This window comes from Pollachius pollachius (genome assembly GCF_949987615.1).
Source record: "Pollachius pollachius genome assembly, chromosome: 7".
NCBI lineage: Eukaryota > Metazoa > Chordata > Actinopteri > Gadiformes > Gadidae > Pollachius > Pollachius pollachius.
This window is the reverse complement of record NC_136940.1, coordinates 1,603,109-1,618,893: the sequence shown is the minus strand read 5'-3', so window position 1 is coordinate 1,618,893 and position 15,785 is coordinate 1,603,109. Positions and strand designations below refer to the sequence as shown.

The 15,785-nt window shown below is 46.6% G+C and overlaps 2 protein-coding genes across 2 annotated transcripts; both read left to right on the top strand.

Annotated features, from left to right (window-relative positions):
• Window positions 1-2,476: 2,476 nt before the first annotated feature.
• Window positions 2,477-6,125, top strand: LOC307078695 (claudin-18-like; the record flags this gene model as incomplete). Its single annotated transcript, XM_079740638.1, has 5 exons — window positions 2,477-2,696; window positions 4,345-4,509; window positions 5,126-5,273; window positions 5,372-5,482; window positions 5,984-6,125. 5 exons carry the CDS (start codon window positions 2,477-2,479, stop codon window positions 6,123-6,125), a joined length of 786 nt encoding a protein of 261 aa, XP_079596764.1.
• A 1,916-nt stretch (window positions 6,126-8,041) lies between these two features.
• On the top strand, window positions 8,042-15,445 carry hs2st1b (heparan sulfate 2-O-sulfotransferase 1b). The gene is made up of 7 exons (XM_079740363.1): window positions 8,042-8,416; window positions 8,938-9,176; window positions 9,713-9,798; window positions 10,543-10,681; window positions 12,764-12,861; window positions 13,812-13,969; window positions 14,199-15,445. The coding sequence occupies exons 1-7, from the start codon at window positions 8,290-8,292 to the stop codon at window positions 14,423-14,425; spliced, it is 1,074 nt and encodes a 357-aa protein (XP_079596489.1). The 5' UTR covers window positions 8,042-8,289; the 3' UTR covers window positions 14,426-15,445.
• The last annotated feature ends 340 nt before the right edge of the window (window positions 15,446-15,785 follow it).

Here is a 15,785-nt window from a genome sequence, read left to right as displayed (position 1 = left end):
CAAGTTTGGCCCGCGACCGATTTTATTTGGCCCGCGCCTTACCCACTGTATATATTATTGTTTTCCGCCATCAGCGCTCCGAATCTGCGCTCGCTCTCATTGAATATTATTTATTGGTGCACTTCCATTCCTGACCCTAGAATAACATTGTAATACATTGATGGTAGGGTGGCGCTGTTGAGCTCCTATCCTGTTCAGCCGCCTCCCACATATTTGACTAAATATACTGACAATTTTAAATTTTGGCCCACGGGCCTCCCCACGATTACATTTTGGCCCTCCACTGGGAAGAATTTGGGCCCCCCTGGTCTAACCCCTACCTGCTCCTTAATGACCTGTCTCTGTACTGTCTAACCCTTACCTGCTCCTTAACGACCTGTCTCTGTCCTGTCTAACCCCTACCTGCTCCTTAACGACCTGTCTCTGTCCTGTCTAACCCCTACCTGCTCCTTAACGACCTGTCTCTGTCCTGTCACTGTAAGTCACTACTTAAGGTGTGTCTGATAAATGACTGAATAGTAGCAGGCCGATTAGTGATCTTGGTACCAGACCCCCGAGGCAGAGGACTGGGGGTCTTCCACTGGCTGGCAGCGTGGAGGGAGCAGGCCTCTCTCCCCTCCCCCAAGTAGGGGAAGGTTTGAGGGTGGGACCTAAAAGCTAGGAGGGATTTAAATGGCTGTCTGATTTGACTGGCAGGTGTTGAACCACTTTTTCGATTACAGCTGATCGTTGATAAAATGTCTTCCTGGAGACCTACTGTGTACTCTTAGAAAAAAAAACAATCACTATCAGTGACTCAGTTTCACTTCCTCTACTCAAGATCCTTTTTGATTTGAACTTCCGAAGAGTTAGGTATATATATAACCAATGCCACGTGATTGATCCTTCATCTGTTAAGTCTAATCACATTTAGTCTAACTTTTTCAAATACACAGCAATTGACAGAAATATTATACATAAAATTACATTCTTATCATCATCATCATTATTATTATGTGTTATACTGCCTAAATTATGCCTAAAGGTAGACTGGGGAAAATGGGACTCAAACCCAGTGCCTTTCGGCTAGGAGTCAGAACTCCTTAATAGACTATCCCTGCCCCATTAGACCAATAAAAGTGCTCCTCCAGTAAAGGATAAATCATTTAATAACCTTTCAGAAACACTGCAGTCATTTCTATTGCTACATTCATGATATCAAATGATCCCTGTGATTGATTGATCAGCCTTTGCCCCTGATGGAGGGTGATCTACGATCAAATGAAGAAACGCGGCCTAGTTTCGACACAACGTACACGAGTATCGGATGCTATCAGCGTTTCAGCTCCACAATCATATCTGTGTTTGCTTTTCGGTTGGCTGTTGGCTGGTGGCGGAACAGTCAGACCACTCTGTCAATACTGTTACTGCTGCGTATGACTACACACTGCCCCACACAGCTAGGCCCTGGTGTACAAATATACCACATCAAATGTGTTTTATAAGCATAGTAGTTCTACTCTGTTGATATCGTGTATACGTACATTGTGAGTACTGTGTATTAATACACACACAGCCCAACACAACTAGGCCCTTGTGTAAGACTACCATACAACATGTGTACAGTGTGTTATAATAATAATATCAGAACAATAATAATAGTAATAATAATAATTAAATAGGAAGAAGAAAAAATAAGTATTAATGAAAGTTGGACAACTCTAAATCTCAAATCGGAGAGAATAACAGTATTAACCTGAGGCTAAACAATTGATTATTTGAGAGTCATTAATCTCTACTAATACTAATACTGTCCTGTTCTATTTCCTGCCTATGTACACATTTCTGCCAACTCTTCCATGTTTACCTCCCTCCCGGCCGGCGATACCCATCAATAATTCTGTAACAACTTAAATATTATCTTAAAATTTGTTTGCTTCTGAATAGTATTTCAACAGTAGAATTGGAATATAATTCAACATGGCTCACTGTTTTGTGAACAGTTAAAGATTTGCAGTTTTCATAAAACCACCAAAACGATTTACTTCGGGTCAAACTTGTTTGTGTCCCAAAAACTCAGCGTTTAAATAACATTTCATCTTCCAAGGCCTGGCGCTCCTTTCACTGATTAAATGAATAAAAACATGCGTGAACGCCAATTTGAATGTGTTTGGATAAAGGGTTTCGGGTAAACAAACATGGAGAGGTTTCTCTTCAGGCTGAAATGTTTTTATTTCAACACGTCACTCAGAAGCTGAAGAGAAAAAATGTTGCAAGGAAACCCAGCGACACAATCAAATATCTGATCCCAGATCGCTCCGCCCAGTGACTAAAGACGTTGGGTAAACACCTAGGGTCACAGCAAACGTCCTTCCCAATCCCCACTGCACCAGTACCGCGTCCAGACGTTAAAAAACCTGCCGCACCACAGCAGAGTCGCACCTCATTTTAAGTTTTTATCCGGTTCTAACCCCAACGAGAGTCCAGAGAGTGCAGGATGGCAGCCACTCTGTGCCAGGTGATGGGCTTCATCCTGAGCCTGATCGGCGTGGCGGGGATGGTCGTGGCGACCGCAATGGACCCCTGGGCCACCCAGGACCTGATGGACAACCCTGTCACCTCCGTCTACATCTTCTCGGGCCTCTGGAAGGCCTGCGTCCGCCAAAGCACCGGCTTCACCGAGTGCCGGCCGTACTTCACCATCATGGGGTTGCCAGGTATGCTTCCCTCGGTCCTCCACTCCTTCCCCTCTCCTGCTGCTCTCCTTCTACGCTTCAGTCTGGTAGCAGATGCTTTTATCTACCGAGACGTGCCAGGGATTTAAGGTACGTGTCGTAACGGTGCAGGTTTGGGTAGGGTCATCATGGTTAAGGAAACAAGTCAGGCGGCAGACAACCTTTCTGCTGGGGTCACCCTAATCACAAGAATAGCTCTGACTCAGTATATCGCCATGGAATCGACATGAGGTTGTATGTTCAGAGAGTCAGACCTCGAGAAGGCCAGGCGCTGGTTGTGATGTGAAAATGTGTGTGTTTGAATGTGGCCTTGAGACGCATTCCACCAAAATGATAAAATAACCAAAACGATTTGTTATTGTGAACGGTAGCAGAATACAGTTCCCCTCCAATTCTATTAGGAGTGCCGCACCTCGTTCAAAATCGGTTATGGCCCCGCCCTTAATTACCAAACGCTCACAGTGACGTTTCCGCGCCGTTTACCGAAACCGAGACAAAGACAGTGGAGGTAAACATGATAAGCGCCGCTCCTTCCTCAGAGTACATATTGATAACGCTGTGGGGACTCCGGCCATTTCACGGCTCCCTGGCAACCACTCCACCGCTCTATGATCTAAGATGGCCGCCTCGATGATCCAGTTGATCGGGTTCATGTTGTCGGCCCTCGGCCTGTTCCTGATCTCGGCCGCGACCGTCATGGACATGTGGAGTCTGCAGGACCGCTCCGGGACCGTCATCACAAACTTCTTTACCTACTCCGGCCTCTGGGCCTCGTGCGTGGGCACGTCGTACGGCACCACCCAGTGCCGCCCCTACTTCACCATAATGGGACTGCCTGGTAGGTTTGGCCATCAGGGGACAATCCTACTGGGAAGGCCTGGTCAGGTCTGATACGTCAGGGGACAGTCCTACTATAGCCTACCGGGACGGCCTGGTAGGTTTGATCCAGAGGGGCAGTGTTGTAAGGTCTGATCCGTAGGGAGGGTCTGATCAGGACCAGGACTGAACACAAAAACTCCTTAAGACAGCATTCCTCCTCATGGATCTATTGGAACTAGAACATTTTAAGAAAGTGTTATTGGAGATCCATTGGATCTGCTTCATATTCTTTCTTTTGGAAACCTTTTCAAGGGCAGGAAGGTGCCGTAGGGTAGGATTCTTGGTGTGACTCCCAGCCAAAAGGCACTGGGTTCAAACCGTGATGTCTTCGTTCTACCAGCAGGCATCCAGGAGATGCATCACCCCTACATGCTCCTTGATGACCTGGTTCAGGATCCACTGTCATACTGAGAGTAAAGTAGTTTGGAAGCAGAGGCCTTCAGATGAGGGGAACCCTCACATTTTGTTTTCACAAAGTTGGACCAAAATAGAAATACATCGTTTGACATCATTCAATCGTTTCCTCTCTTTTACATTTACTTCTTCATTGAGGTATCAGCGCTAGGTTAAATAAAACAGAGAAGTCAAAATTGCATTTAATTGGGCTCTTGTTTTGGAAAAAACTATCTATTTCCAGGATAGTGTCACCCTTTAACATATTTAAAGTATTCTGTCCCAAGCCAACCTTTTGTTTTAACCTTTTACCCCTGACTATAAATGTTAACCTATATGCGTTGACCTTTGACCCCAGCGCTGCTGCAGGCGGTGCGGGCGCTGATGGTCGTAGGGATCATCCTGGGCGCCATCGGCTGCCTGGTCGCCATCTTCGCCCTGAAGTGTCTGAAGATGGGCAACATGGAGGACAACATCAAGGCCACCATGACGCTGGCCGCCGGGATCCTCAACCTGCTGGCCGGTACCTCCTGGCTGCTCTTCCGCCATTTTGTTTTAATAATTAACAATTTTTCGCCAAAGGCTCCGTGAATAGTGGGAATAGCCCCCGAGCCCTTCGGTCCCGGGGGCTATTCCCACTATTCACGGAGCCTGAGGTGAACGATTGTTTTATTCTATACTACACGTGAACACTCCAAAAATAATCAAAATAACACTTTTTGCCGGGATTTATTTGTTTTTTATTAGCGTTTTATTTGTTTTTATTACCGTAACGAGACGACCATCACGCAATATCTCGAGTTTGAGATCTCAATCATGGGATATTGCCCAATATCCCGAGATAGCGAACCAATCAATTTGTGCATTTTAGGAGGTTCACGTGTAGCATATACTAATAATAGTTATAATACTACAAATCATTTGTAGGTTTTTATCACGCATGCAAATATAAAGAATGCATTGTACACAAGAAGGCAAACGATGTGGATTTAGTTTGAGATCAACATGACAAAAGTAAATCAGTTTGAACTAGAAATGACGATAGAATCGATTCAAACGAAGAGCCTCGTGGTATTGATTAACACACTCTTGTTCATCAATGAACACATTCTTAATTGTTATTGATCTTTGCCGTGCAGGTGTGTGTGGGATCGCGGGCGTGTCGGCCTTCGCTAACCTCATCGTGCAGAGCTTCCGGTTCAACAACTACGCCGAGGGGGGATTCAGCCTCGGGGGAGGGGGGGGCATGGGGGCCGTGAGCGGGTTGGGCGGCAGCCTCCGTCCACAGTAAGCGCCGTTTCACTTTCTATATCCGGTCACACCTGAAGCCGCGATGGCTGTTATTTTCTTTCATTCGTCATTGATTTGTCGATGTGTCCTTTCAGGTACACGTTTGGCCCCGCCCTCTTCGTGGGCTGGATAGGGTCGGCCATCTTGGTTATTGGCGGCGTCCTGATGTGTCTGGCCTGCCGTGGAATGGTCTCCGAGGACAAACGGTAATTATTAGACAATAAAAACCAAGGGATTGGCTTACTTGTACTCAAATCGTCTTCGTTCCTTTGCGAGTGTTTTCCCAATGATTCATCGTCACGGTGGGAAAAATGACGTACACTTTTTAATTTCAAACGATATATAATAATTCATAATCATATAGTTAATACGTTATAAACCACCCACAAGCAGTTAGTAAAAGCTGAATTAAACATGAAATACGCATTAGGCCTACTTATATCCTAGATGTCAGACTTTGAAGACTTAGTTCAACATTTGAATCATAAATCATCATAGATTATCAGAATCATTCAACATGTTTTATAAATATATATAATGTTAAGTCCTCTGAGACTGTACCTGGGATTAAGGGCTATACAAATACAATTGAATTGAATTAATTGAATGGATTTGATTTATAAGGAACTGAAGGTATTATGAAGTGTTACCAAAAGGGTATAAACTTTGTCTGCCCATGACATCGAGTCTCCACGTGTCCGCCGCAGGTACGACGGGACCGCCTACAAAGCAGCGTCTACCCAGAGGACCGCGTACCGCCCTGAGATGAGGCACCAACCCATCTATAACGCCTCCTACAAGACCCACAGCGTGGAGGGCAAGCAGAACCAGAGGTTCGACTACGTCTAGCGGGCGGAGCCCCCACACCCTCCTCCAGCGGGACTCGAGCGGCGGTCGGGACCCAAAATGGGTCTCGACCCAATTGGAGCCCTCAGAAAACTCTCAGCACTGATTCGTTTAAAATGAGCGAATCACCAATGCTTGTGTGCTCAGAGTTTTCTGGTGGTTTTGTCCCGTTGAATTGGTGTTTCGGTTTAATAACCCCCGCTGCAAACTCCACGCTCTCTGCGGTCTGTCAAGGTCCACAATGATCTGCTTGTGAAAGACCAAACATCCATCCTCACCGTATCCCTGGCAACCAATGAATGCCCTCTATCTTGTGCTTTTGTCGCTGAAATCTTGGTTGTTGTGGCCACGTTTTTAACAAAACATTGTTTTGGTGAAGCGATGTTTTGGGGCCCGTTTCAAAAGTGTGATGTTTGTGTTCTAAATATTCCTCCATCTACATAAAAGTGTATTCCCCGTTTTTTGATAATTAAAACCTTTCTTTTATATCCTACGAATCTGTTGATATAAATTACTTTATTCTCCGTGGTTTGACTGAATGTTTTCCTTTGTTCGACTTCATCGTTGAAACTCGTTGGTCGTGTTTGGCAGACTGCTGTACCTTTTCTCAAAAGTTTGTATTTTCTAGTTTCAACTTGACTTTAAACTGTAAATAACCGTGTAATTACTGTTGGATTAGCAGTTTATAATGGAGTTGTTGGTTGGTTGTGTGTGTGTTTTAATAAATATAAATAATAAATCTGGAAACTACTTCTACAGTATGTCACTTTCTTTAAGGCCTATCCAAGGACAAGGAGAATAACACACACTTTCTGTCTCACACACACACACACACGCTCACCAAAACAAACTCACACAAACACACAGACACAGACACAGACACACACACACACACTCTCTCTCTCTCTCTCTCTCTCTCTCTAACACACACACACACACACACACACACACACACACACACACACACACACACACACCCACTGTCTCTCTCTAACACACACACACACACACATACACACACACACACACACACACACACACACACACACACACACACACACACACACACACACACACACACACACACACACACATACAGCCCTTCACTTGGGACGGTTCTGATATGTTTACAGAAATAAACATTTAAAGATAAAAGGAATTCCATTCAAAGAATTATGTTTGCTCGGCAGTCAAGCTTTGTGTTCCTATCAGAGTATTTTAAGCTGCACGCTAAATGGTGTATTTTATCCTTTATTTAATTTCAATTTGGAATTTGAGCTGGTGAATTTTCAGCGTAAAAGCCAATTGAGCACTTATTTTGAACATGACCTAGAAATGTAGAAGATTTTATTTCTGTGAATATTGGAAACTCATCCACCCGGGACGTATTGAAGGTCTGTTGGATCTTGTCCTCGATTAACCGTTTGATTCTCTTGCCCAAACCTCTGGCGCCATCTGGTTGCTGAGCGCCTGTAGTGTCGAATGTGTGACGTTGCATTTCTCCAACAATGCATGTCGAATCTGAAAAAGAAACACCTGTTTAAAAGTAAAAAACACATCAGACTACAAAAAGGCGTGACTATCAATCTTAGGAGCAGTTTAGAACCGTGATGGTTGGCCACAAGTTGTCCCCAAGCGAATACTTCCCCGCATCCCAAACAGACCCAAATCTACCAGTGATGCGTTCACGTCATGTGGGACTGAAGACAGCAATGGTACAGTTTCCCTTTATTTACAAATTGGAAATGTCAATGCATGATGAACCCGTTTATAGGAAGCACTTATCAGACCCTTTAGGAAGACACCAATTCCTAGTCGCAATTACCAGTTTACATGTGGCAAAGTGAACAGCGCTTACAAGCCGGAAGTATCATCACCGTGAGTTCCTCGAACGCAGCATTAAAGCCTCACGTTGCGGACTGGACGCGCACGAATACCAGCTGAGGTCGGGTCGAGTACTTCGGTAACTCATCTACTGCTGTATGTTTGGTCGGAAGTAAACACGAAACACTCGGTAGCTTATTAGCTTATTAGTTAAAGTTCCGTCCAAGACGAGTTTCTCCGTGTTGTGGTCCCGGTCCCGGTGATCAGACCAGTGAGACCAGGCTCCTGCTAGGCTCTCCGGACCCTGGCCTCCCAGCGGGACCAGGGCATGGTGTGAGGACTGATGATGGGGCTTCTCCGGACCATGATGCCGCATAAGGTCCAGCTCCTGGCCGTCGTGGCGTTCGGACTGGCGCTGCTCTTCATGGAGAACCAGATCCAGAGACTAGAGGAGTCCAGAGAGATCCTGGGTGAGGGGAACTCAACACATTCATCTGTCGATCAAAGCACGGACACTCACACACTTTATAGGCACACACACTTTATATAGAGACACACACACACACACACTTTATCGAGACACATGCACACACTTTATATAGAAACATGCACACACACACACACACACACACAGTCTCGATAACTTGCTTTACTGCAGTATTTAATTTGTATATTATGTACACATATCCAGGGACACTCTCATCTTTGTTGGTATAACCCAATGCATTCATTAAAGAGATTATCATTAATTTGCATTGTGCTTAATGACATGCATTTGCTGGCTGCAGCACGTTATGGTGTTGAACAGCATGTTAAGATGTTTAAAGTGAGTCAAGTCTCCCATAAATCCAGAATAAAGTAGGATGTGGTCATCCCAGACACATAAACATGGTTTGGGTAGTTTACAATGCCTCCCCCTCCTGGCCTCTTTGAGTACTGCACTCATACTCCTATGAAGCCCCGCCTTCATAACGGAACCGTGTTGTTCCAGAGCGAACCATGGCCCGGCGCGAGGGGGCGGAGTCAGAGCCGCGGAAGGGCGGGGCCGGTGGTCAGGTGACCCCGTCTCTGAGCGAGGCGGACGACGTGGTGGTCATCTACAACCGCGTGCCCAAGACAGGAAGCACCTCCTTCACCAACATCGCCTACGACCTCTGTGGGAGGAACGGCTTCCACGTGCTGCACATCAACACCTCCAAGAACAACCCCGTGCTGTCCCTGCAAGACCAGGTGAGCCTCTGTTGGTCCTACCTGGACCAGGTGAGCCTCTGGTGGTCCTACCTGGACCAGGTGAGCCTTTGGTGGTCCTACTTGGACCAGGTCAGCCTCTGGTGGTCCTACCTGGACCAGGTCAGCCTCTGGTGGTCCTACCTGGACCAGGTGAGCCTCTGGTGGTCCTACCTGGACTAGGTGAGCCTCTGGTGGTCCTAGCTGGACCAGGTGAGCCTCTGGTGGTCCTACCTGGACCAGGTGAGCCTCTGGATCCACTTCTGGTATCAGATTATATCTATTATTATTACTAATCTGTTTTATTTCAGTCATAGTTGATTTACGCTATTTTCCAGAGCCACTTACAGGGGCTTTATTTACATCAGGTTATAGAGCAGGATAAGGTTAGTTCATTAGTGTCTTGTTTGTTGTTGTTGACTTCATTATCTGAACTGCCTTCCTGAAGGAAGAGGTTCATATTTCCTAAGCTGATGTCGATGTCTCCTGAGACCTCCTGTGCTGCTGTCTGACGTGTTTCCGTGGTCTGCTGTCGTCAGGTGCGTTTCGTACACAACGTCACCTCGTGGAGCGAGATGAAACCGGCCTTCTACCACGGCCACGTCGTCTACCTGGACTTCTCCAAGTGAGTCTCCTCATTCTCTACCTCCTCCTCCTCCTCCTCCTAGCTATCTGTGTTATTAATGGGTTAACCTAGTGATGGTTAGCGCTCGGCACTTGGTTCTATGAACATCCTTACTGTAGTGACAGAGATATATTGTTATTTCTCTTTCTTCTGACAAATGTCTGCTGAATGCTATGAATGTAAATCAGTCCCTCCAGAAAAATGTGGCGTTTTTTTGTGATTGTTGCGGCCAAAAATCCTTGATTATGCGGCATGTTTTCTTAAAAAGTGCGATGAAATATGCGGCATATTTATGTAATTTTATGCGATGATATTGCGGGAACTTGCGAAAAAATGCGGGAACTTGCGGAAAATGCAGCTTTTCGATGACGTTCACATCACGTAATTACGTCACTTCATAACGTTCCCATGGCAACAGGGGGAAATGGCTGCTCTTGTATGAAGTAAACGCAACATTTTTCAACTTTCTGCTACGATATATGTGACTTTTTTGCAACGAAAATGCGGGGATTATGAAATCATGCAAGCCCCGCATATTTTGCGCAGAAATCGGCAATTTATGTGGTGAAAGTGCAGCATATTTGAAAAAATGCGGCCTCCGCATGATTATGCGGACCTTGGCTGATTATGCGTTGAATTATGCGATCGCATAATCGCGTTTTTCTGGAGGGACTGGTCAGTTTAGATAGTGCAGGCTTTGAGCGTTAGTGCAGGGAGTGAGCCTGGTTGTGTTCTGTGCTCCAGGTACGGCGTGGAGGAAAAGCCCACGTACGTCAACGTGGTGCGTGACCCCGTGGAGAGGCTGGTCTCCTATTACTACTTCCTGCGCTTCGGAGACGACTACCGGCCCGGCCTGCGGCGCAGGAAGCAGGGCGACAAAAAGGTCCTCACTCGGAGATCGGCCAGAGCCATGGCTTCAGGAATCCCCCGGAGGGGGAGTTCCTTTGTTACAGCAGCAGTGGGAACCACAGGATATAAAGCAACACAATAAAAACACAGTAGTGCTAAGGAAAACAGGAATAGGTGATAAAGTAAATGCTCAAGTAAGGACAATCGGAACAAACCGAACAAACACACACAGTAAGAGTGATAATGTGTCCCAGTGCCAGTAGTGCACAGTATATTAAAGTGTGCAAACATCTTGGAAAACCTGTGATGATCGTCCTTTCACAATATAAAACCAATGACATAATTGATAACTATCTCTAACTATCTATGTAGCATAATCTTTATTTGTTTTGATGGTGTACTAAAGTGAGGTTCACTTTAGGTGCGTTCCAGACGTTTGATGACTGTGTGTTAATGTGTGTGTTGTGCGTTCCAGACGTTTGATGAGTGTGTGTTAATGTGTGGGTTGTGCGTTCCAGACGTTTGATGAGTGTGTGTTAATGTGTGGGTTGTGCGTTCCAGACGTTTGATGAGTGTGTGTTAATGTGTGGGTTGTGCATTCCAGACGTTTGATGAGTGTGTGTTAATGTGTGGGTTGTGCGTTCCAGACGTTTGATGAGTGTGGGTTGTGCGTTCCAGACGTTTGATGAGTGTGTGTTAATGTGTGTGTTGTGCGTTACAGACGTTTGATGAGTGTGTGTTAATGTGTGTGTTGTGTGTTCCAGACGTCTGATGACTGTTAATGTGTGTGTTGTGCGTTACAGACGTTTGATGACTGTGTGTTAATGTGTGTGTTGTGCGTTACAGACATTTGATGAGTGTTTGTTAATGTGTGTGTTGTGCGTTACAGATGTTTGATGACTGTGTTAATGTGTGTGTTGTGCGTTCCAGACGTTTGATGAGTGTGTGTTAATGTGTGGGTTGTGCGTTCCAGACGTTTGATGAGTGTGGGTTGTGCGTTCCAGACGTTTGATGAGTGTGTGTTAATGTGTGTGTTGTGCGTTACAGACGTTTGATGAGTGCGTGTTAATGTGTGTGTTGTGCGTTCCAGACGTCTGATGACTGTTAATGTGTGTGTTGTGCGTTACAGACGTTTGATGACTGTGTGTTAATGTGTGTGTTGTGCGTTACAGACATTTGATGAGTGTTTGTTAATGTGTGTGTTGTGCGTTACAGATGTTTGATGACTGTGTTAATGTGTGTGTCGTGTGTTCCAGACGTTTGATGAGTGTGTGTTAATGTGTGTGTCGTGCGTTCCAGACGTTTGATGAGTGTGTGTTAATGTGTGTGTTGTGCGTTACAGACATTTGATGAGTGTTTGTTAATGTGTGTGTTGTGCGTTCCAGACGTTTGATGAGTGTGTGTTAATGTGTGTGTTGTGCGTTCCAGACGTTTGATGAGTGTGTGTTAATGTGTGTGTTGTGCGTTACAGACATTTGATGAGTGTTTGTTAATGTGTGTGTTGTGCGTTCCAGACGTTTGATGAGTGTGTGTTAATGTGTGTGTTGTGCGTTCCAGACGTTTGATGAGTGTTTGTTAATGTGTGTGTTGTGCGTTCCAGACGTTTGATGAGTGTGTGTTAATGTGTGTGTTGTGCGTTCCAGACGTTTGATGAGTGTGTGTTAATGTGTGTGTTGTGCGTTACAGACATTTGATGAGTGTTTGTTAATGTGTGTGTTGTGCGTTCCAGACGTTTGATGAGTGTGTGTTAATGTGTGTGTTGTGCGTTCCAGACGTTTGATGAGTGTGTGTTAATGTGTGTGTTGTGTGTTCCAGACGTTTGATGAGTGTGTGTTAATGTGTGTGTTGTGCGTTCCAGACGTTTGATGAGTGTGTGTTAATGTGTGTGTTGTGCGTTACAGACATTTGATGAGTGTTTGTTAATGTGTGTGTTGTGCGTTACAGACGTTTGATGAGTGTGTGTTAATGTGTGTGTTGTGCGTTCCAGACGTTTGATGAGTGTGTGTTAATGTGTGTGTTGTGTGTTCCAGACGTTTGATGAGTGTGTGTTAATGTGTGGGTTGTGCGTTCCAGACGTTTGATGAGTGTGTGTTAATGTGTGTGTTGTGCGTTCCAGACGTTTGATGAGTGTGTGTCCACGGAGGGGGCGGACTGCGCTGCAGAGAAGCTCTGGCTCCAGATTCCCTTCTTCTGCGGACATCATTCAGAGTGCTGGTGAGATACCCTTACCTTAACCTTACCTTAACTCTCACATTAAGACGTACCTTTACTCTCAGCTTAACCTAACCATAAGTGAATTTCGCACCTTAACATTTACCCTGATAATAATCCTTACCTTAACTCTCCCCATTACTCTCACCTCAGAGCTTAACTTAACTCTCAGCTTAACCTTACCGTAACTGGACTGTGCAACTTAACCCTCCCCTTAACCTTGACCTGGTGTCTGTGTGGTGGTCCTTAACCCTGACCTTAACCCTCCCCTTAACCTTGACCTGGTGTCTGTGTGGTGGTCCTTAACCCTGACCTTAACCCTCCCCTTAACCCTGCCCTGGTGGTGTGGTGGTCCTAACCCCTGAACTGGTTGGTGTGGTGGTCCTAACCCCTGAACTGGTTGGTGTGGTGGTCCTAACCCCTGAACTGGTTGGTGTGGTGGTCCTAACCCCTGCCCTGGTGGTGTGGTGGTCCTAACCCCTGAACTGGTCGGTGTGGTGGTCCTAACCCCTGAACTGGTTGGTGTGGTGGTCCTAACCCCTGAACTGGTTGGTGTGGTGGTCCTAACCCCTGAACTGGTTGGTGTGGTGGTCCTAACCCCTGAACTGGTTGGTGTGGTGGTCCTAACCCCTGAACTGGTTGGTGTGGTGGTCCTAACCCCTGAACTGGTTGGTGTGGTGGTCCTAACCCCTGAACTGGTTGATGTGGTGGTCCTAACCCCTGAACTGGTTGGTGTGGTGGTCCTAACCCCTGAACTGGTTGGTGTGGTGGTCCTAACCCCTGAACTGGTTGGTGTGGTGGTCCTAACCCCTGAACTGGTTGGTGTGGTGGTCCTAACCCCTGAACTGGTTGGTGTGGTGGTCCTAACCCCTGAACTGGTTGGTGTGGTGGTCCTAACCCCTGAACTGGTTGGTGTGGTGGTCCTAACCCTGCCCTGCCGGATGGTCCCCCAGGACGGTGGGCAGCCGCTGGGCCCTGGAGACGGCCAAGGCCAACCTGGTGAGGCAGTACCTGCTGGTGGGGCTGACGGAGGAGCTGGAGGACTTTGTGATGATCCTGGAGGCCGTGCTGCCGCGCTTCTTCAGGGGAGCCACACAGCTGTACAGGACGGGTACACGCACGCGCACACACACACACACACACACACACACACACACACACACACACACACACACACACACACACACACACACACACACACACACACACACACACACAATAGACACTAGACACACACGCGCACGCATAGGTACACACACACACAATAAACACTAGACACACACACACACACACAACACCGTCCCATTGGTCTAACAGCCCGGCTCCTGTGCGGTCCCCAGGTAAGAAGTCCCACCTGCGTAAGACCAGTGAGAAGAAGGCCGTGGCCCCGGAGACGCTCGCCCGGCTGCAGCAGTCGGAGGTCTGGAAGATGGAGAACGAGTTCTACCTGTTCGCTCAGGACCACTTCCACTTCGTCCGCGCCCACGCCGTGCGGGAGAAGGACGGCGTGCTCTCCGTCCTGCCCCAGAGCTTCTTCTACGAGAAGATCTACCCCAAGGTCAGCTAGCCCAGCCGGCCGGGGCCAGGGCCAGGGCCGGGGCCGGTCCAGGGCCAGGGCCAGGCTTGGGCACGAACCCTGTCTGGTGCTAATGCTAACCTCCCCTCTGAGGACACTGGTTAGCGGTTAGCATTAGCACCTGACCAGGGTTCCTGTCTGACAATGGGCTCGGAGAAACACGGCTCTGGTCCAGTGAACGATCCAACCGGGGAGAGACACGGCTCTGGTCTGAGCGGTGAGCGGTCCCAACAGTGGCCTTCACATGGATCGACGCGTCACAAGGAGGAGGAGCGCCCATGAGACTTCATGCTCTGGTCTGAGGAAGAGGAGAGAACATCTGCATGAGGAGGAGACGAGGTGGGAGGTAAAGGGTTGGAGGGAGGCGTCCCCCTCGGCTGGGGTCGGCTCTGAAACTCCATTTCAGGGAAGATGAGCTCTGGAATTTGAGCTTTGTCGTCATTGGTCAGAGGTTGGTCTCCATGTTGCAGAAGTTGTTCTCCTCACAAGCTGCCCTTGTGTTAAAAGTAGCCGAGCTGAACTCGTCTTTGAAGCTGGCTCACTGAGCGCTCAGAGTTCTGGTCTGGTTATCTTCTGGCCGCTCCTCCTCCCAACAGGTTCAGGGTTTTCTTAATGCTGGAGCTGCCGTCTTGTTTTTCTATGCCCTCTTTACACTTTGAGCTTAACCCCTAATGTTCACACGCCAATAATTAGAATGATGGGAGGAGTATCAAGGGATTGTTCGTGAGCAGCGGTAGCATGCAGTGTTAAATATATATATTCCTGGGACCAATTTTGAGTGATGAAGTGAAGTGTTGACCCCTTCAGCCCCTGCTCTGTGGGCAGTAGATGACCACCTCACCGTTTCTGTCACAGTGTTTGTTTAGTTCGGTTTTATGTTTGTGTTTCCGCATCGATCGAGACATATCATTGACACGAGTTGCTGGAGCTTTTTAACCTTTGAAATGTGCACTTGACTGTTTATTTGCTGCACTATTCTGTAACACAGCTAATAAACTAATGTTGCATTTGTGAATGCAGGTTTTTGATGAATGAATCAAGATTATTATTATATTATACAACATTTCAGCTTCTTGGAACTTCCCTTGTGGAATCCACTAAATATAAATATCACATTACATTTATGGGTTATTGTAACTGGAGACTTTGAATGTGCAGGATATATTTGAGTAAACTTCAGGGTCTAAAAGTCCCTTACAACTCCTGAGCAGATTTGTAAGGGTTTTCACTGCAGCTTATTTTATTAATAAGATCTGCTTGTTAATACTATATAGTCAGATTTATTTTTAATCAAATAGTTTAGATTAAACATATATACAGATGCATAAACAAATATATTTATATATAAATA

Bases quoted from the DNA above. Each gene is read 5' to 3' on its own strand.
- hs2st1b (XM_079740363.1), top strand. From the start codon at position 8,290: ATGATGGGGCTTCTCCGGACCATGATGCCGCATAAGGTCCAGCTCCTG. The intron at 10,682-12,763 runs GTCCTCACTCGG...TGTGCGTTCCAG, and splicing joins GGAAGCAGGGCGACAAAAAG to ACGTTTGATGAGTGTGTGTC. The intron at 12,862-13,811 runs GTGAGATACCCT...ATGGTCCCCCAG, and splicing joins GGACATCATTCAGAGTGCTG to GACGGTGGGCAGCCGCTGGG.